At 53.8% G+C, this 19,678-nt stretch overlaps 8 protein-coding genes across 8 annotated transcripts; all 8 read right to left on the bottom strand.

Moving 5' to 3' along the window:
* Positions 1 to 686: 686 nt before the first annotated feature.
* On the bottom strand, positions 687 to 2,065 carry DL89DRAFT_267951 (Di-copper centre-containing protein). Its single transcript, XM_040887730.1, has 4 exons — positions 1,670 to 2,065; positions 1,609 to 1,618; positions 1,089 to 1,566; positions 687 to 998 (listed from the first exon to the last, which is right to left on the bottom strand). The coding sequence occupies exons 1-4, from the start codon at positions 1,863 to 1,865 to the stop codon at positions 777 to 779; spliced, it is 906 nt and encodes a 301-aa protein (XP_040743492.1). The 5' UTR covers positions 1,866 to 2,065; the 3' UTR covers positions 687 to 776.
* A 1,493-nt stretch (positions 2,066 to 3,558) lies between these two features.
* On the bottom strand, positions 3,559 to 4,751 carry DL89DRAFT_166064 (Di-copper centre-containing protein). Its single transcript, XM_040883733.1, has 2 exons — positions 4,531 to 4,751; positions 3,559 to 4,408 (listed from the first exon to the last, which is right to left on the bottom strand). Exons 1-2 carry the CDS (start codon positions 4,626 to 4,628, stop codon positions 3,658 to 3,660), a joined length of 849 nt encoding a protein of 282 aa, XP_040743491.1. The 5' UTR covers positions 4,629 to 4,751; the 3' UTR covers positions 3,559 to 3,657.
* A 1,674-nt stretch (positions 4,752 to 6,425) lies between these two features.
* DL89DRAFT_258015 (Di-copper centre-containing protein) lies at positions 6,426 to 7,829 on the bottom strand (the record flags this gene model as incomplete). Its single annotated transcript, XM_040885570.1, has 1 exon — positions 6,426 to 7,829. The coding sequence occupies one exon, from the start codon at positions 7,827 to 7,829 to the stop codon at positions 6,426 to 6,428; it is 1,404 nt and encodes a 467-aa protein (XP_040743490.1).
* Positions 7,830 to 8,452: 623 nt separating this feature from the next.
* Positions 8,453 to 9,790, bottom strand: DL89DRAFT_258014 (uncharacterized protein; the record flags this gene model as incomplete). Its single annotated transcript, XM_040885569.1, has 1 exon — positions 8,453 to 9,790. The coding sequence occupies one exon, from the start codon at positions 9,788 to 9,790 to the stop codon at positions 8,453 to 8,455; it is 1,338 nt and encodes a 445-aa protein (XP_040743489.1).
* A 282-nt stretch (positions 9,791 to 10,072) lies between these two features.
* On the bottom strand, positions 10,073 to 11,650 carry DL89DRAFT_258013 (uncharacterized protein; the record flags this gene model as incomplete). Its single annotated transcript, XM_040885568.1, has 1 exon — positions 10,073 to 11,650. The coding sequence occupies one exon, from the start codon at positions 11,648 to 11,650 to the stop codon at positions 10,073 to 10,075; it is 1,578 nt and encodes a 525-aa protein (XP_040743488.1).
* Positions 11,651 to 12,037: 387 nt separating this feature from the next.
* DL89DRAFT_293401 (uncharacterized protein) lies at positions 12,038 to 13,313 on the bottom strand (the record flags this gene model as incomplete). The annotated part of the gene is made up of 2 exons (XM_040890389.1): positions 12,038 to 12,904; positions 12,936 to 13,313. The coding sequence occupies 2 exons, from the start codon at positions 13,311 to 13,313 to the stop codon at positions 12,038 to 12,040; spliced, it is 1,245 nt and encodes a 414-aa protein (XP_040743487.1).
* A 323-nt stretch (positions 13,314 to 13,636) lies between these two features.
* On the bottom strand, positions 13,637 to 14,011 carry DL89DRAFT_275061 (FAD-dependent thiol oxidase; the record flags this gene model as incomplete). Its single annotated transcript, XM_040889253.1, has 1 exon — positions 13,637 to 14,011. One exon carries the CDS (start codon positions 14,009 to 14,011, stop codon positions 13,637 to 13,639), a length of 375 nt encoding a protein of 124 aa, XP_040743486.1.
* Positions 14,012 to 14,584: 573 nt separating this feature from the next.
* Positions 14,585 to 16,669, bottom strand: DL89DRAFT_223553 (Creatinase/aminopeptidase; the record flags this gene model as incomplete). The annotated part of the gene is made up of 2 exons (XM_040884645.1): positions 14,585 to 16,315; positions 16,559 to 16,669. 2 exons carry the CDS (start codon positions 16,667 to 16,669, stop codon positions 14,585 to 14,587), a joined length of 1,842 nt encoding a protein of 613 aa, XP_040743485.1.
* Between the last annotated feature and the right edge of the window lie 3,009 nt (positions 16,670 to 19,678).

Raw genomic sequence — 19,678 nt, 5'->3', positions numbered from 1 at the left:
GCGCGCTTGGGCAGCAAGGATTGGCTGGCCAGCACTGTGAAGAAGCAGCGCAGCCGATTCCAATCGGACATGCAGTGTCTCTTCTTGCACGGCGACGGCATCACCGCAACTACGTAATTGTGCTGGCAAAAGGGGGGGTCTGCGGAATGTGTCCTCAGTCAACTGCTGCTGGTTTTGCCTTGCGCTCTCCGCTGGTGATTGCAAGCAATCACAAACGATCCATGGACAATCACAATCCAGCGATTCTGTTGAATAGCTGGCAATTACCGCACACACTGGGACCGTTCCGCGACGATTGTTCTGTAGGTTCCAGGAACCGAGCAGTCTTGGCGTCGCCATCAGTGGTACTCGGTCCGAGATACACAATGGCTCGCTGGCTGTACAGATTGCCAGGTCTGTTTTGCATTGCTCGCTGGCGCAGCACTCGGCCAGCAATGTGTACTGCTTTGCGGCTTTTTGCTCAAGCACTCCTCCCCAAGCAAAATCTGCTCAACCAGCCTATAAATAGGAGTCGCGCATTGTTTGCTCATAAAAATATCACCGGACATTTATTTCGCGGCATCAGGCCATTGCTGCTCACAGGAGGCATCAACAACAAAAAAACGACAATATCAGCGACAGCAAAATGGGTGGACAATGCTATCCTCGAATGACACATGTAGCGCGACTGTGGGCTGTTTAGTGATGGCATGTGCTCGGGCATATATTGCATATTCACAAGAAATCAATCAAAACTGCTCAGCAGTTTCCGTTCATTATAGCCTATGCCCCCGCCCTCAGAATGGCGAGAGGTAGTTTACCGAGTTCATGTCGCTCACAAACTCCTGCGCCTCCTGCATCACCTTGTTGACGCTGCTACGGTCAAATCTGTGCATGTTGATCCAAGAGTCAGTGAGCTTTGTGGGCGGCACCAGCATCTGGCCGCCAGAGCTGATGTTCGGCGACATGGTGGTTCGCGTGGTATTGCGCTGCTTCATCATTCCTTGGCCTTGGCCAGCCTAGGGAACCACTTCCGCAGAATATGATCAGGCAGTCCAGCCAGGTTCGCCTCGGTGGTGCTGCTGGTCGAGTTGGCTGGCGGCACTGACACAAGCGACAGGCGGTTTTCGTTGCGATCCGACACTGAGAAGCTCATAGCGCGGGCGCCGCCGACACCTGCATACTGGAAGCACATGCGGTTGACGCCGAGTTGCATGGTAGAAGCCAACCTCGTCGTTGTAGTGCGGTATGGGGCTCCCCAGGCCAACCCAGTTGCCGCGTGAATCGCGGCCGTCCATTGTCATCTGGTGGCCCCAGTTCTGCCACTGCTGCCACAGACGGTCCAAGTTTGCATGGTGCAGCATGAAGATGAAGTCGTTAGGGCTCCAGTACGTGCTCATGTCGCCGCCAATGCCCAGGTGCACGCTGCCGTGGATGGTGAACTCGATATGCTGGCGGAAGCTGTTCATCGAGCCGTCGCGCTGCATCACCGAGTAGATGTACTCGGGCGAGTACCAAGGCTGGATGCCGCCGCCGCGGTCAAAAGCGCGCGATAGGCAGTGGTTGTTGGGAACGATAGCGTCCATCCTTGGTGCACGCCATTAGGCACACACCCGCCGAACCCGTTACCGCCCATGAGCTGCGGATAGAACACGGGCGATCCGGCGGGGTTGCGGTAGTCTCTAAGGACGTCCCAGTATGGAACAGCAAAAGCCGCCGTCATAGCGCTGGCCGATCTCTTCAAAGTCGCGAAGGAACCGGCGGTGCCAAGGGAAGAACATGTCGTTGCCGTGAATGTTGCCGAATTCGGCGTTGTGGATGTAGCTGAGGTACTGGAACCAGCCCTCGTCATTCATGCGCGGAGCCACGTTAGCAATGCGGTCCATTCGCCAGGTGACAAACTCAGAATGTCCGACGAACGGCGATGCTGGAGCAGCCTTGGGCTGCGCTCAGCGCAAATCAGCAGCTGGCTGAGCAAAACGTGGATGAGGAGCGAAAGTATTTGCATTCCTGCCAATATAGATGCACTGTCGACAAAAATGTGGTGATCTTGTAAGCGGTGTGTTTCAAGTAGGTGGCGTAAATGTTGATGATGGTGTTTGGTATCAGAACGGCAGAGGCTAGTGGCAGGCACTTTATATGAGCCGTGGTACTCCCGCTGTCACCCTCTGACCTACAGATCCACAGTTTCGACATTCCCCACACCTCTTCATATCACATATATTGCCATATTCACAGTCTGCTTGGTCTTAGATCACGCTGTTAATATCCGCTCAGGTCTAGCATGACCGTCGGCGAGCGGCCAACACGCTATAATATTCAGCCCTGAACTGCTTGCGACCGCCCCTGAATCTAAATTAATGAGCGGCTTGTCCGAGGACATTGGCGCATCAGCCATCTTCATTGGCGCACGTGGCGATGGACACGGCCATGTCCGGTATGTAGATGATAAATACCCTGGAGTCTATTGTTCGCCTCCCATGCACCCGCAATTCCAGCTTTTCACTGATGCGGAGTTCTGGCCCGATAGATTTTTACCGGTTCTGGAGGTAAAGGCAAAAACGGACATGGAGTGTTGCAGGCAAACTTTCTTTGTAAATCAAAACACTTTCACGGGTGGTTTGCCGATACATGGCCGTGCATAAAGATCTTCGGCTTTCGCCAAGACCAGGAGCAGCACTGACGTTGTTTTGCGCAGAGCCCTCTCCACAGAAGCGTGGGATCAGCGGATACCCCAAGAAGGTTGTTTGCCTACCAACACAGCTTGTTTCCTAGTCGTGCGCTGGCTCGTATTAGCGCCAATTCGTCCGGTGTGTAAGCCCAGGAGAAATATATTGAGATGTTAAAAATGAAATGATGGTAAACGAGACTTTTGTCAGATGAGAAAACAGAAATTCGAAACTAGTATGACACGTAGGATTTAGGATAGAGCGGGGGAGAGGGGAGGGGTCATTATCTGGCCCACTGCGTACATGCAGGCAGACGGAGCCGTCAAGATAGGCACGGATTACAAAGCGTGCATCTAAATATAGGCCTGGCAAGCGATGTTTGCGAAGAGGGGGACATCGTAGATCGTTTATCTTTCGTCGGCCTGTAGCAGATCTAGGGGGACGTGGGTAGCAGTGGGGCCAAAGCGAGGCAGCAGAGATAGCAAGCACTGCAGCGTGCAGCCAGCTGGCAGCTATCTTTAGACCTTGGCGAAAGGCGACTGGTAGCCAACGTTGTTCATGTCGCGCACAAACTCCTTAGCATCGGCGTAGAACTTGTGCACATCCTCAGCAGGGAACTTGTGCATGGCGCACCAGGCAGGGGTCAGGGGATACGGGTTGGGCATCGGGTAGGCGGGGCCCTTGCCGTTGTCCAGGGCCGTACAGGGCGTTGCCCTCGGTGTCCTCGTAGGCACATAGTCCTCCGAGTAGAGAGCAGACTCCTCAGCCGAGTTGTACACATCCGAAGCCTCAGCCGACGGGAGGGCAACATAGGAGCCGGACTCGCTGGCCTCGGCCGACTCAGACCCAGAGGCCTCGGCGCTCGGCAGGGGGACGGCGCTGTACTCAGGGCCGGTGGTGGTGCCGTTGTTGGACGGGTTGGCAGTGTAGGTCGGGAACCACTTGTTCAGGACAGAGGCAGGCAGCTTCTGGGCGACGTAGGTCTCAACAAACTTGTCGGCGTTGACAGTCATGTTCTGGAAGTTCTCAAAGACGCCGTTGACCAGAGGAGGAACGTAGGCCTTGACCGGGGTGGTGACCGGGCGCGGGATGCACTTCTTGGGGGCAGTGGCCGAGTACACGGCGTTGCGCTTGTCGAGCGAACGGCGCCTGTTCGAGACAGAGCCGACGTTGTCGTACGAGAAGCACATCTTGTTGTAGCCGAGCTGCATGAACGGTCCAGATGGGCTCGTTGTAGGCGATGACGTTGCTCGGAGAGGGAGAGCGGCTTGTTGGCGGTGTCGACGCCGTCCATGGTCCAGATGCGGTTGGATCCCTGCCACACGCTCCAGAGGCGGTCAATGTTGGCGTGGTGCAGCCAGAAGATGAAGTCGTTCGGGCTGTGCATCTGCACCATGTCACCGCCGACAGCCAGATGGATGGCGCCGTGGAGCGAGTACTCGATACCAGCGCGGATCTGAGCCATGGTGCTGGAGCGCGACAGGACCGACTGGATATACTCGGGCGAGTACCAGGCGTTGATGCGGTTGCCGTTGTTGAACTGGCGCGCGAAGCAGTGGTTGCTCGGGTAGGACATCTGCCAGTTGGCCTGCATGCCGTTGGTGACACAGTGGTTTGCGCCTTGGCCGTTGCCGCCAAAGTAGTTGCTGGTGAAAATGGCCGACGCCGCCGGGTTGGCGTAGTCGCGGAGCTCGTCCCAGTAGGGCAGCACAAACGCAGGGTTGATCCGGCGACCAACAGACTCAAAGTCGTGCACGAATCTAGCGAGGCAGACAAATTGAAATCAAATTAGGTGCGGGGAACGGTTCATACATGCATGTCACATCCTTTTCTGTTTGTGTACATTGTGCCTCGATGCGTGGATGTGCGCACAATCACTTACCTGCGGTGGAAGGGGAGGAAGTGCTCGCAGTTGTGGATCGTTCCAAAGTTGTTCGAGTGCAGGTAGGCGAACCAGCCCATCCAGCCCGCGTTCTGCATGGCAGTGATGGTCGACTTCACAGTGTTGAGCTCTGAAGGAGACAGGTTGCGGACCTCCTTGCGGACCCACTGCGACGAGCAGCGGACGGACTGGCCGTCAACAGACAGGCGACCAGGGCAGCAACAGCAACGAAGGCGGTGGTAATCTTCATAATGTAAAGCGCAAGAGTGATATTGGCTAGCAATATCGGCAAATGGAATGAATGAAAGAGAGGAGCACCAAGCACGGAGGCAGGGAGAGAGGGGTTTAGGAGTCGAGAAAGGGAGAGAGAGGAGCTTTTGGTGCTGTCGTTAGGGTGGTGTGGTTTCTTGTCCTTCTAAAAAGGTAGGTTGGACAAAAAGCACAGAGCGAAAGGGGTTGGAAAGAAAAGAAAAAATAGATTTGTAGAGACAGGAAAATACGCACCCTCCTGGCTCGCAAAGGGCAGCGTTATATAGCCGCCCCTTCTGTGCCCTGCGAATGCGGGTGCTCCCTTGCTCGCAAATAAAAGCGACGGACGTGCAGCCTGATTTCCGGCTCCAAAAATAAACGTCCTGGGCTGCATACGTCCGGCCTGCAGCCCGTAGCGGTCTGGGGGTCAGGGCTGTGCAGGCCAGCCAGCGCCGAGGGCACGCCAAATTGCTCAGCATCGATTTTGCATTCCTACGCCCATTGTGGTGGGTATAATGTCCAATCGTCCGGCGCGCGGAATCGGGCGTGTTTGTTTTCGCACATTATATATAGAGCGTGTTGAGTGAGAGGTCGAGATCGACGCCTTGCAATGATTTGCCATAGTTCAAAATCCAGCTGCCTGTCTGCTTGCTCGCCGAGCTGTCTGGCAGCCAGCATATGCACGAGCAGGCAGTTGGAGAAGGGCGATCGCCGGCACATCCATGGCCCGAAAAAGCTCTCAAATTCCTTCCCCTTTTTCTGCTCTCAGAGCCACTTGGAGGCTGAGGCATTTTCCAATGGAACGTTGCACGGTGTCTAACTTTGTGCGATGCCGACCAGATGCTCACAGTCGCCATGACGCCAGTCACCGCTGGCGCGCCTAGGTCGCGATGCAGCGTCTGTGGTTTGCCATGTCGGTCGCAGCCGGCCAGTATCAAGGAGGGGTAACCGGCTTCGCAATCGGCCCTTCCATCTTTGGGAGCACGTCGCACACACCTCTCAGAGCGGTGCGATCGTCCTGGGAGGGATTCTGTGTCTGGGGACATTCATGTTCGCCACCAGTTCTCGGCTGCCGCCTGTGCTGCTTTGTGGTGCTAGTGCGCATATCTCCAATTGATGCCAATAGCTGCCACGCAATGTAAAATGGGTGATAATATACCATTGCAACAATCCGATAATAACAGTGCACTTATTTTTAAATGGAACCACACGCGCACGGGTGGCACAACAATCGGCCGCCGGCCTCACACCTATTTTTGGGCCGGAAGCCTTGTGCATATGCAGCGGCATTCATACATGTCCGGGAAAAGACATTCTTTCAATTCCAAATCCACTTCAACTCCGAAGCAGACAATGCACTCTGTAAACGCGAGGACCGTCACACGGACCACGCGGTCTGATTATTGCAGGGATGCATGGAACTCAGCAGGAGGATGGAGGCTCACACTGGCGCCAGAAAAAGGATGCTCATATTCACAGACAATACGGGTTTCTACATCGAAATGCAGGCGCCATAGACTATCGCAGAAATGTATTGTTTCATCGGCAAACGTGGCATCGTCTACTTGAGCGGAACGTACTGAGCGTCCTGAAGGTCCTGCACAAACTGGCGGGCCTTCTCATTGTAGCGCCTCACCTCAGCCGCATCAAACTTGTGCATCTTTGCCCACCTGTTGCCCAGAGTCGGCGGGGCAGGGATGGCAGCAACAGCCTTGTTGGCAATGTTGTGGGCCTTTCTGGGGGCGCTTGAGACCTGTAACCTTGTTGTTTGCAATGTCCTTGCCCAGGCCAGCCATCTTTGGGAACCACCTGTCCAGCACGTTGGGCGGCAAGGTGGTGACGACGTTCTGAGCAGACTTGTGGAGGCTCTTGCTGAGACCCTTGGTGATGCCCTTGAAGGCATCCTTGAAGAACTGGTCAACTTCCTCGAGGCCGTCCTTGATATCTTCGTTAAGCTGCTGCACGCCCGCTGCGACATCGGATGCGACGCCACGGAAAAAGTCGTCAATGTCAGGCTTGTTGGTCTTGGCCGGGTGGACAATGCGCTTAGTCTTCTTGCTGTCATCACTATCCTCCCCGTTATTCTTCTTGCCGTTGCTGCTGTTGCTCTTGTCCTTGGCCACGGCCGACTGAGCGACAGCAGAAGCTTGAGACGGCAGGTTACGGTCCTCAGGAAGGTTGGTGTCGTAGTAATAGCAGGCGCTTCCATGGCCCAGCTGCATCACCGAGCTGACGGGCTCGTTGTACGCGAGAATCTGCGAGTCAATAGTCATATTTGCACCCTTGTTGTCGACACCGTCCATGACCCAGGTGTTGCCGTTGTCCTGCCACTGGTCCCACAGGCGGTCCATATTGGCATGGTGAACCATGAAGGCAAAGTCGTTCGGGCTCCACTGCTCAATCATGTCGCCACCGAGGCCCAGGTGCACAGCGCCGTGCAGACTCATCTCCATGTCAGGGCGGAACTGTGCCATGGTGGTGTCGCGCTGGATGATGGACAGAATGTACTCGGGCGCATACCACGAGTTGATAATGCCATCTCCCTTGTCGAATTTGCGCACCAGGCAGTGCGTGTTCGGGTAGCCGACATTGATATTGGCCAAGAAGCCATCCGAAACACAGCCGTTGGCGCCCTGGCCATTGCCGCCAATGTACTTGTTGGTCAGGACCTCTGAGGTCTGCGGTGCACGGTAGTCGCTGACGGTATCCCAGTACGGCAGATAGAAGCTGGAGCTGTAGCGCTGGGCAATCTGCTCGTAGTCGATGGTGAAGCGGCGGTGGAACGGGAAGAACTGCGAGTTGCCATGGATGGTGTTGAAGTTCTGGGTGTGCACGTACGCAAACCATCTGCCCCAGCCGTCGCGGTTCATTGCGAGCACAACGCTCGAGACAACGCTCCACTCAGCGTCAGTGAGGCTACGAATCTCCTTGCGCACGCCAGCAGTGGTGCAGGCAGCTGGCTTTAGGGAGTTATCTGGCTTTGGAGAGCCCTGTGCAGCGGCCAACAGACCCGAGGCAAGAGCCACCACAGCAAAGGAAGCGAGCTTCATTTCTATGTAATAAAAGGTAATAGTCAGAGTCGTAAATGTAATGAAATATTGGAAAGTTTGGCCAAATATCCTGGTATTTAGACAACCGCGAGGTGGTATCAACTGAATAACAGGACGGGCAAAGGGAAGGGGAAGGGGAAGGGGAAGGGAGGGAAATAGAGGGGGGTAAAAATAGGAGTCGGAAGAATAGACAGGGGTATTCGAGGTGGTTTAAAAAGGACGAAGAGGGCAAAGTCTCGAGGTCCGTCACCTCTAGCTTCTCGGTAGGCAGACTGGCGCACCTTCCTTTGCCGAACGCGAGAGACGTCAACATTGGAGATCGCTACCAATACGTCAATAACATGAGCAGGGTAGATCGCTTTTGAATTGCAGTGGAGACTTTCTCAACAGCAACAAACATTAGTAGAGCCGAGGACTAGGAAGCGAAGCAAGCTGCGGGAATTAGCAAGCTGACGGCCCTGCGCAACTGGTGCGGACTGGCTTTTGTTTCGGCACTCAGGATGCTGGACTGCCAGAGAAATGCAAAGATGCAGCGGTCTTTGCGCATGTCAGTGGTGACATGACGTCTTCTTGATGGATGCTTCCATTATTAGGGCGATTAGCTGTTATTGGTGGGTAAATACTCAAACCAATTTCACATCGATCTTCGAGTTGGATGTCTTGGCAGAGAAGCCATGCGGCCCATTTCCGACCATGACGCGCTTGTAGCTCTTGTCCGACACAATATGCTGCAGCTCTGGCGGCTGTGCGTATTGGCTGGCCAGCTGCACATTGGCCTTGTCGTTACTTGTCCGGGCATCGATTATGCCGCGGAAGCTCTCAGCAGGCAAAAATGCCTCAATCTTGCTGTTCGACGTCGAGAAGCGAATCTGGGCCGGCGCCTTCGCATCAGCCAGCTGGATAGTGCCGGAGATCCGGCTGTTGGTTGTGTACACATCCAGGGCGCTCTTAACTTCCCACATGCCCTCCACCTTGGCATTGGTCGTGCTGATATGAAGTGAGTCTGCGCGAATTCCGTCGGTGGTGATAGACGAGTTTGTCGTCTTCATGTCGACGCTCCCAGCGCGCACATTGCGGCTCTTTATCGAGCTGTTCTTGGTCTCTACCTTGAGGCTGTCAGCGGTGACGTCGCTCAGACTGACCCCTTGGTTGGAAGTGGCAACAGTGATTGCAGGCGCAACAACCTGGTCTAGCTCGATCTTGGCGTTGGTTGTGCGCAAATTCAGAACCTCGCTCGATTTGACATTGCTAAGCCGGAGCGAGCCGTTGGTAGTGGCGAGCTGGATGTCACGACCCGATATGTTGGTTACTGATGCGCTGCTGTTGGTTGTCTTCAGGTTGAGCCGCGTGAAGCCAATGTTGCTGAGTGCGGCTATATCAAAGCGGCCGTTGGTGATGTCGGCACGGATACCTGGGTGGGCGCGTACAATGGTCGACGGCGCCCGCACAAAGATGCGACACATGACCGGGAGCATGTTCCAAAAGGTCCATCCGACGTTGACATGGAAGTCGTACTCGTTGTACTCATTGAGGTGCACCTGGAACTCTGCTCTCTCCTCTAGCTTTCCCTGCATCGCACTCACCTCAGCCGACACAAACATCGTGCCCTGGTTGTCGGGGTTTGGGTCGGGCTCGATCAAAAGGTCGGTCTTTGCCACACCCGTGGTGTGTATAAACAGCGGGCGCTCAAAATCGAAGCCCTTGGTTGCAACCATCTCGTATGAGCTCTTTTGGTCCACCTTCAGGTTGGTCTGGCTGCCAGGCACAAACGGTGGCGGCAGCGGCTGCTGTGCGCCAGCAGGTGCATTGGGGTCGACTTCTGAGTAGGCTGGCGGCAGTTCACTCGCCTGAGGCATCTGGCTCAGCGGCGGGGCCGATGGACCAGCAGCGGCCACGGCAGAGGTCTCCATAGGCACCGCGCTCTTGCTGTCGTGTCCGAACGAGGGCTTTTTCTCAAACATTGCGCAACTTGAAGAGTTGAAATTCAGAGTATTGGGATAGTAGACAGGGCGAGGTGGTAAATTATGCAGTGTGGTGGGGGTCAGTAGAGGAGAGGTGATGTGGGCGGCTGCCCGATTTATTGTCCTGTGGTGGATGCCAAGCACCCGCCTGTCCATGACACGAGCGGCAGTGGAGGGTTGCTGCACAGGGCGCAGATAAATCAAGCAAATGCCAAGCACATACATTCTGCACAGATCCGCCAAGTGTTCTGGCATATTAGGTGTGTAATGAGGTAAAGGTGCTCAAGCAAGCTTTATATCAATCTTGGAGTTCGTGGTGGTTGCGGCAAAGTCGTGCACGCCGCTGCCAACCATTACCCGCTTGTAGGGCTTGTCGTCGACCAGCTTGTGGAGCTCAGGCACGACCCGGAGCTTCTTCTTCTTCACCTCAACCGACACTGACGAGTCGACGGTCCGCGCATCGACGATGCCGCGGAAGCTGTTGCCAGGCAGTGTGACGTTGATGCGGGCATCGGTGGTGCTAAATCTCATCTTGACCGGCAGGTGGGGCTCGGTCAGCTCGACGGATCCCTCGATGCGTCTCTTGGTTGTGCTGACATCGAGCATGTCCCTGACTGTCCACTTGCCCTCAATCCGCGAGTCGCTGGTGGCGATGCGCAGCGAATTGGCCTTGATACCGTTGACATCAATGGTGGCCCCGTTGGTCTTGAAGAAGGCAGTGCCGGCGTTGACGTTCTGCGTCTTGATGTTACTGCTGGATGTCTCGGCGGTGATGCTGCCGGCAGTGATGTTGGTCATCGACACAGCACCCTTGGTTGTAATGGCAAATATGGTGCCGGCAGCCAGGTTCTCAAAAGCCAGCGTGTCGGCCACCGTGTGGGCCTTTAGGACATCGGTGATTTTGGAATTGCTCACATCGATTTTGGCACTGCCTGTAACCAGCAGCGCCGACCGGCAGGTGATGTTTGACAGGGAGATTTCACAGAGATTCGAGTACAGCCGAAGGTACTCAAAATCGATATTGCTGACTGCGGTCATCTCAATGCGTCCGCACGGCGTCTCAGCACGGATCCCTGGGTGAGGACGCACCACGGTCGGCGGCATGTACACGGTGATCTGGCACTGCGGCGGTTTGCTCCAAAACGTCCCGCTGGTGCTGACCCAAAAGTCGAACTCGCCGCTCTTATTTACTTGCACAGCAACATTGACTCTGTCCTGGATCCCCGACGACTTTCCTACCAGGTGGGCAGCCACACGGACGCTGTCCTGGTTCGCCAGCTCTGTGTCTGCGATAATGGTCAGGTTGGCTTTCGACTCCAGGGTCGAGTGGATAAAGATGGGCCGCGAAAAGTCAAACACGTGGGTGGCCAGCAGCTCCTTGGGGCTCCTGAGCTCGATTTCAGTACCGTCCAGCACTGTCGACCACGCATCGGTGATGTGAGTTGAGGACGGTGCCAATGTCGGCCCTGGTGTGTTGCTCGGGGAGATAGACACTGGCATTGAGCGGGTGGATGTGGAGCGCTGCGGCAGAGGCGGCACCAGCGGGGACATGGTAGCTGTACGGTGGGGCAACGCAGGTGGTGCCATGGTGGATTCAGCAGCAGTGCTGCTCCGCGAGATGGTATGGGGCATGTAGAACAGGGGGGCTGTGTTGCGCTGAGGAAGCATCGGCGGCCCGGCCGCAGCAGCGTGGGACTGGGGGTCATGTTCTGTGTACGCTGGCGGGAGCTCTCTGCTTGGTCCCGCCATATCCCTGTAGTCGTGGCCCATCGCTCCGTCTGTGCCTAGTGTGGGTTCGTCGTAGGGGTGCGCGCTTTGCTTGCTGTCTACGCCGAAAAACGAGTCCTTGGGTGATGGCATCATGGCATGCGTATAAATGAAGAAGCAGCGGAGGTAAGGGGAGGTGGAAGAGATGCTCAAAGCAAGGCGCCTGCTGACAGGCGTCGTGCAGAAACGGAGTGGGGTTAAATATGTTGTGATTCGCATCGAGTTTGACCGGGCCAAGAGGTGGCTCCCACGTCGCCAAGATAAGCGCAAATGTCCGCCCCGCATCAAGCGTATGCGCTGCCAAGGGAAGCAGCATGTCGCTGGAGAGGGGCCGATTATCGCTGTGGCAAATACAGTCAAGGGACACGCAGGGCTTGGCGAAAATTGGGGAAAGCGATTTCTTCAGCAATGGTACAGTCTAAAAATACATGCAGGATCGGAGGAGAAAGAGCCCAAAGACGCAATGCACCCTTTGGTCGACTAGAGCGTGGTGATCACAACAGGCGAGTTGGTGCTCTCGACCTCGAGCACATTGGCAGCAATGCCGATGACGCCTTGGCGCCAGTACTGGTGGCACTCGTAGAATGTCGCACCGGCAAGCCCAAAGTTGACGATGCTGTTGGCAGAGCGGATGTCAAAGTAGCCGGTATAGTCGTCGCTGACCGCCAGCCGCACCGGCCACCTGCTGGTCCTTATCCGGACCCGCGCGTCGTCGCCAGCCACTGTCAATCGGCCTTGCACGATCGCCGCTTCTGCCTCGATGGTCAGCGCCTTGGACACGGTCCAGCTGCCGCGCACAGGCGCATGCGACGACTCCACTGCAATGGTCGCCGCTGTCACGTCCTCCAGGGTCACCGGCCCATCAGTGGTCTGCACCGAGACTTTGTCAGCTGCGGTGGCCCGGACCACCAGTGTCGAGCTCTTGGCTGAAATCGACATGGTCGTGGTTTTCGCATTGCTGATCTCCAGTCTGCCCTCGGGCGCGTTAATGCGGATTCCCTGGCCGGCGGTGCACTCGGCTATGGTATGCTCGCCCTTGATTGCTATGAACTCTGCGCGGTCCTGGACGCTAATGCGCTCGATATCTAGCCGGCCATCGGCCACTGCCAAGCGCAGGCTGTGCAGGGACATGTCTCGTAGGCGGGCCACGCACGCCACCGCTGCGAGGTCGAGCCGCGCCAACTGCGTACAAGTGATTCCCGAGGCCGACAGGTGCGAGTTGGCAGGCAGTCTCAAGCGAATTGCCGGCACCGTGGCCGAGCTGGGAACCACAATTCTGCACTCAGCCTTGACCAGACAAGCAGCCGGGGCGTTGCCAAGACCAAATTCCAGAATGCGCTCATCTGGCTTGGTAATCAGCTTGGATGCCGCACTGGACCGCACATGCAGGCTCCTGGGCTGCCTCAAACCGGCTGTCAATGAACAGGTAGCCGCCATACCTGTTCTCCTCGTCCGCAACCAGCAATACACGGGTCTGCGCGAAGCCCTCGAATGTCAGCTGCGTGCTGTGCGTGGGGTCCAGGACCTGGGTGGCACGGGTCAATGGCCCGTTGGCAGTTACGTGGAGCTCGGTGGGCTCGACCACTGAGCGCACGCTGCTACTGCCCGAGACAGGGCGCCGGATTTGCAGTGAGTTTGTGTCGCTGGGGACGGTGAGGTCGTCGCCAAGGAACGTCGGCTGGAACGGCGTGTACGGCGGCAGCTCCTCGTCTACCAGCAGCGCATGCACCACCACCTGGGTGTCTTCGAAATTCATGGTGTGAAATGCAGACAACAGTAGTAATGAGCCAAGGAAAAGTTCTGAGAGAGGGAGAGAATGTCAGGGGGACGAGAGAGGAGTCTGGTCGGGGCCCAGCCAAACATCGTATTTATTCTTGTGCCAAGATGGCACCAGAGTGGTTTGAATAGAGCTGCATTCCTTCTAGAACTCCAGCGGTAGTGCGGCTAGGTTAGGCGGCGGCCGAGGCCGATACGGGAACAGGTGTGGGCAATAATGAGGAATGTATTGAACAGGGGATAAGGAGCAGAAAAAGAGAGCCCGGCAACGGCTCCAGCCGCCACGCACAGACCAGAGCAGGATCACGGCTTTGCGCCATCGGGCTTGTAGCGCACATTATCAGGTCCACACCCGCAGTCGTAGTTGTCGTGGACGGTGGCACAGTCGAACTGCGGCTTCTTCAGCACCTTGTTGACTGTGTTGTGCATTCGACACAGGTACTGCTCGAGCTCGTCGCGCGACGACGCCACCGGCGGGTGCTTCTTCAGGTGCTGCTGGAAGTGGTGGGCGCAGTCGCCGCACGGATACAGGCGCGACATCAGGAACAGAAAGTTCTTCATTGCGCTGACCTCGTCCTTGGTCGGCTCGGTCGGGTACCGGGACGCCATCACATGCAAAAGATACCACGTCCGCCGCCCCAGCTGCGCCCGCAACGTCTCGTTGCCCAGCTTGCCCATCACCACGTGGCTGTCGCCGGCCCACAGGCTGTCGAAGCCGTCGTTGGAGCCGCCAAACAGGTTCGGGAAGAACCCGCCGCTGTCTGCTGACGCATCGCGCTCATTCGCCAAGTTTGTTATGTCGCGGTTCTGGAATTCGTCGCGGTAGGTGTACACAGTTAGCGATATGAGGGCCACGCACGCCAGCGCCAGCGTCAGTAGCAGGGATTTTATTTTGAACATTTGAACGGAATGCAGGCAGCAAGGAGAGGGGGCAGAAAGAACAAGGAGGTGCAGTGGTTGCTGGAAAGCGGCCAAGTGTGGGGAGACTAACAAAAACGAGAGGCTGGAATCAGCTGACTCAGAAGGCAGTGAAACTGCCGAAAGCGTTGGCAGTTCTGGATACAACCGCCAGCACACGAAATTACCGGGGTTCTCCAGAGCAGCCCACAGGCAAAACACATCTTGCAGAAACACATGCCGTTGCAGACAGCGACACTCGGCGATCTGAGCTGGGGCAGCCTGCGGTGGATCGGCCTGGTTGGCCGGCATCTCACAGGCCAAGAGGTTTATTGAATCACAGCCAACCTATCTTCAGAGGGGCGACGTCTCGCGCTTGAGCCACTCGTAGCCCAGGCTGCCCTCCTCGAGCAGCGGGCTGACCTTCTGCCAGACCTTGTCGTGGTAGGCATCAAGCCACTTGATCTCGTCGGGAGTGAGCAGACCGGCCTGGATCAGCTTCTTCTGGATGGGCACCATGGTGACCGGCTCGAACGTCAGGAAGCCTTGGCCGTTGGAGTAGTCGAACTTTGTCTCGGTGCGCACAACCAGGCAGGTGTTCTCAATGCGGATACCAAAGCTGCCGTCCTCGTAGTAGCCGGGCTCGTTGGTGATGGTCATGCCGTGCTGGAAGCCAGCGCTCAGGTACGCATCGCGCATGCCGACGCCCTGCGGGCCCTCGTGGACGTTGAGGAACGATCCGACGCCGTGGCCAGTGCCGTGGCGGAAGTCCAGACCCAGCTCCCACAGCGGCAGGCGCGCCAGCGGATCCAGCGCATAGCCGTTGGTACCCGACGGGAACACAGCGCGGTCCAGCGCAATGTGGCCCTTAAGCACACGCGTGAAGCACTCGCGCTCCCAGGCAGTGGGGGTACCAAAGTGCATGGTACGCGTGACGTCGGTGGTACCATCCAGGTACTGGCCTCCCGAGTCGCACAGGTACATCTTGTTGATGTCCAGCAGCGCCTCGGAGCCGCGCTTGGGCGAATAGTGGATGATGGCGCCGTTGGCGCCCACCGACGAGATGGTGTCAAAGCTCAGACCAACGCAGTCCTTCTGGGCCCGCCGCAGCGACTCAAGCTTGTCGGCCACGTCGACCTCCGACAGCCGCAGGTGGCCGCCGTTGAACACAAGCTCGTGTTCCAGCCAACCAAAGTAGTTGGCCATGGCAGCTCCATCGCGCACGTGGCTCTGACGCATACCCTCCAGCTCCACCGGGTTCTTCAGGGCCTTGAGCAGTGTCACCGGCGACTTGTCGACCTTGACACTGTCCTCACCCAGCGCCTGCACCAGCGCCCAGCTGGCCGTCTCGCCTGCCAGCAGCTTGCGCTTGTCGGCCGCCAGCGACGCCGCCATGGCTGACAGCTCACCAAAGATCGCCTGGTACGGCTTGATCGTGACACCCTGCAGGTGCTGCCGCACGCTGTCGTCCAGCTTGCAGTCGTCGATGAACAGCGTGACGTCTGTCTTGGTCACCAGCGCGTAAGCAAAGAACACCGGGTTGTAAGCGATGTCGCTGCCGCGCAGGTTGAACAGCCATGCGATCTCGTCCAGTGCTGCCACAACCAGCCCGTCGACGCCCAGCTTGTCCAACTCGGCCCGCACACGCTGCACCTTGTCGGCACGGGCCTCGCCCGAGTACTGGATGTCATGCACAAATGCCTTGTTGGTGGACCGGGCAGGGCGGTCGTTGCCCCACACAATGTCCACCAGGTTGTCGGGGATTGCCACCAGATCTCCCGAACCGTTCTTGTTCAGCGCTGCCTTCAGCTCATTGCCCGTGGCTGCCGACAGCAGCGTCGGGTCGATTCCCACGCGCGTGCCCGCCGGCAGGTGGCTGGTCAGGTATTCCTCCCATGTCGGCACTCCCGGCAGCCCGCGCTTCATCAGGGTCCAGTTGTCGTCCATCTGCTGCCGCGCCTGCAAAAAGTACCGCCCGTCAGTGAACATCGCTGCCTTGTCCATCGTCACAACAGCGCATCCCGCCGACCCGTCGAATCCCGAAATGAACCCGCGCCGCTCATCACACGTCCCCACATACTCGCTCTACCATAAGGTGAATGCGTGGGAACAAAATCAATGCAAGTTGTTATAAAGTGGTACCCGGTCAGTCCGGTTTTGTCCTGGGAAAACCGTTGCGCCGTGCAAATCCCACTAATGATGCCCAGTCCCCCGGCACCCACTTCCGCAAAGGTTATGCTATTTCCCATGCCCACCCGCTGATGCGTGGGAACGCTTTCCCTTCAAACCAGGGACCAAGCCTGATCATAGGCGTTTCTGAATGCTTACCTGGTGCGCGTCTCCACTGGGCACAACATACGCCGTGACGTTGTACTTGGGATCCGCCATCAGCTCCCGCAGGTGCTTGAGCCGCTCGCCGGTCTTCACTGTCTCAACCATGGTCGCGTCGATAATTGAACTGTACTGCTGCTTCTTGGCAAACGATTGCGCAAGCGTTGTTGTGCTGCTTGCCGGTGATGCTCCGAGTGTATAGAGCGAAGGTGTCGAGTGCTGTCTTGAGGTGCAACTAAATAGTGTTTTGCGCGCAAAGTTTGCTAGTTTACTAAGCATAAAAGACTTTGGTGGCAAAGGAGTTGCTATGGGAGAGAAGGAGGAAATATTAAACTTATGTGAATACCAGAGTGCAAGAAAGCAGTTCCTTGAGCTGCTCTTTTATACCCTGACCACGCTATGCAAGCCTCCGCCGCTACGCTGTGCCGCATGCTCCCTAGCGATTATCGCTGATCAGGGTCAGGGGTGCCGCGTGATTTACCACTTTGAATGGTGATCAGGCGGATTATAATCAACCTTAATTCTTTGATATCTACAGCATCGAAAGTGAAATCAAATCCTAGGTCAGACCACACCCAATATGGGCTGTTGTGCTAATAAGGGGGTGTGGATAAGTTTGGATTTCAAAACTAAAGAAAAAGGAAAAGAGAAAGGAAAACTACTAATGCCATGCGCTAGCCTTTTTGAAGATTCCGCTGCAGTGCGACGTCTGACCTCATCGGTGAAACCGGGGCGGAAAGCTGTGATTGTATACTGGGCGGCAAAATTGAGTCACAAAAATGAAAATCATCAGAAATCGTAAATAATTTCTCATGGCGATGTGCATTGCACTTGAAATAATCAATTACATAAAATAGATTAGTGCATGGTACGCACTACAAATTAATTTTTCAAAAAGTCAATTTATTTCTCAACAACTAGCATAGACACCATAGGATTTTTTGACCGCAGCGATACGCCCAGGCATCGAGTTCACTAGCCACGAATAAACGGTTTCATTTACTTTCTCATGTATAATTTCCTATACAAATGCATCGTAGGTGCCAAAAACGATGAATTTTGGCCGTTATCGGATCATACTCATAGTGAAGCCCTATATGTGAATAGCGCATCGTATCTAGGGGATGCCACTGATCATCGTACAATAGAAACAGCTCACACATCTAGTCAATTTATAGCCCAAATTGCCATTTATGTAATAGAAACTACTTCTGACATAATCTTTGCACTCTCCTACTGCATATCTTAAGTATGTAATCAAGGTAAGCTTTATACCATCATATGCACACTGGTCAGCATGTCACATCCCCCTCTACTAGGGAAGCAATAGCCACAGCTGTATGGAGATATACTACTCTAATCTCTGAATCTACTTTTCTAATTTTCTTAGAATCTAGTTCTCTTCTCAATGTTGGCAGAATTGAGTATGAGGATCATTCTTGGACTTGTAAATTTTAGTAAATTACAATTTTGTTAGATAGGTATTATAATAATCGTTTTCAGAACTGTTTTTTGCTACAAATTATTTTTTTATAGATATTATTAACTATTGTGTCCAGAATGATTTTGTGCGTATAATTGATTTTAAATACAAATTTTTTTTTTGCCATTTCACTCAAACAGCCATTGGCATCTTGGAAAAGTTTCAGTGAACATAATTTCAACCAGAAAGAAAAACCTTTGCATATTTGGGGGTAATTATCATTGGGCAACAAAAGTCAATATCTCAATAGATGTGGCTAAGCAACAACAAGGAAATTATGTTCACTGAAACTATTCCAAGATGCCGATGGCGGTTTAGGTGAAATGGCAAAAAAAATATTTGTATTTTTAATATCAATTATATACACAAAAACATTCTGGACACAATAATTATAAATATCCACTCCAAAAAAATCTAGTAGCAAAAAATGGTTATGAAAACGATTATTCTAATATCCATTTAACAAAATTATATTATACAAAAATATTCAAATCCAGTAATTATCCCCAACCAAAGTGAACTACGAGTATTGCTAACAAGAGTGTTGTCAGAAAGAAGAAATATGCCTGATGTAGCTGATGCTAGGTATACTGCTAGAGGTGTAGAGTAACTTGGATTTGAGCATTCTTCTGAAATATTTGTTGACTCATTCATTGTTGAGGTTGTTATTGAGAAATGTAGTGAATCAGATATAAAGGTAAAGCAGAAGTCAGCTAGTATTAGATTGCATAAAGTATTTGGAGAAGGTTTTGGTTATAAGTATGTTAGAAGCAAGATTAGTGAGCAATATGGACCAGTTGCTATTTACAAAGTATCTACACTAAACATTGCAATAGCTAGTTCTTTGTTAACAGTGAAGTTTGCTACTGGGGGTTATACAGAGATACTTATCTGCCCATTAACTATTTATGCATGCTGGAACTATTGGCAATTTCAGTGAAATATAAATTTCACCCAAACCACCATCGGCATCTTGGAAAAGTTTCAGTGAACATAATTTCAACCAGAAAGAAAAACCTTTGCATATTTGGGGTTAATTATCATTGGGCAACAAAAGTCAATATCTCAATAGATGTGGCTAAGCAACAACAAGGAAATTATGTTCACTGAAACTATTCCAAGATGCCGATGGCGGTTTGGGTGAAATGGCAAAAAAATATTTGTATTTTTAATATCAATTATACACACAAAAACATTCTGGACACAACAATTATGAATATCTGTTCCAAAAATATCTAGTAGCTAAAAATAGTTCTGAAAACGATTATTCAAATATCTATCTAACAAAATTGTAATTTACTAAAATTTACAAGTCCAGGAATGACCCCCACTATGGCTGATCACAAAATTTATCTACAAAATTATGACATCACAATGGATTGTATGAATATCTCATCTAGATATATTATATATAAATTCCTTTTAGAAAGAGGAGTAGAAAAGAAAGATGTTGTAGATGATTTACGCAAGTCTGGCTCTAACTGTATTAGCTGGTTTACAAAGAATGGAGATGTTAGAGTTAAGAACAAAATTTACAACAAGTTTATTCAGCTTCTTGAGAGTGGTGAAGTTCGTAATCCTCTTAACTCAAAACTTTCTGAATTTGTAATGCCAACTTTGCACAACTTTGGAGA

The sequence above is a fragment of the Linderina pennispora genome (assembly GCF_002104995.1).
Source record: "Linderina pennispora strain ATCC 12442 chromosome Unknown DL89scaffold_7, whole genome shotgun sequence".
Lineage (NCBI taxonomy): Eukaryota > Fungi > Kickxellomycota > Kickxellomycetes > Kickxellales > Kickxellaceae > Linderina > Linderina pennispora.
Note: the sequence above shows the minus strand (reverse complement) of the source record. Positions and strands in the feature narration are given on the sequence as shown.

Excerpts from the sequence above, each read along its gene's own strand:
- DL89DRAFT_267951 (XM_040887730.1), bottom strand. The coding sequence starts at position 1,865 with ATGGACCGCATTGCTAACGTGGCTCCGCGCATGAATGACGAGGGCTGG. Across the intron at positions 999-1,088 it reads GAAAACCGCCTGTCGCTTGT|GCTGGCCAAGGCCAAGGAAT; the intron begins GTCAGTGCCGCC and ends GTGGTTCCCTAG.
- DL89DRAFT_166064 (XM_040883733.1), bottom strand. The coding sequence starts at position 4,628 with ATGCAGAACGCGGGCTGGATGGGCTGGTTCGCCTACCTGCACTCGAAC. Across the intron at positions 4,409-4,530 it reads TTCCTCCCCTTCCACCGCAG|ATTCGTGCACGACTTTGAGT; the intron begins GTAAGTGATTGT and ends CTGCCTCGCTAG.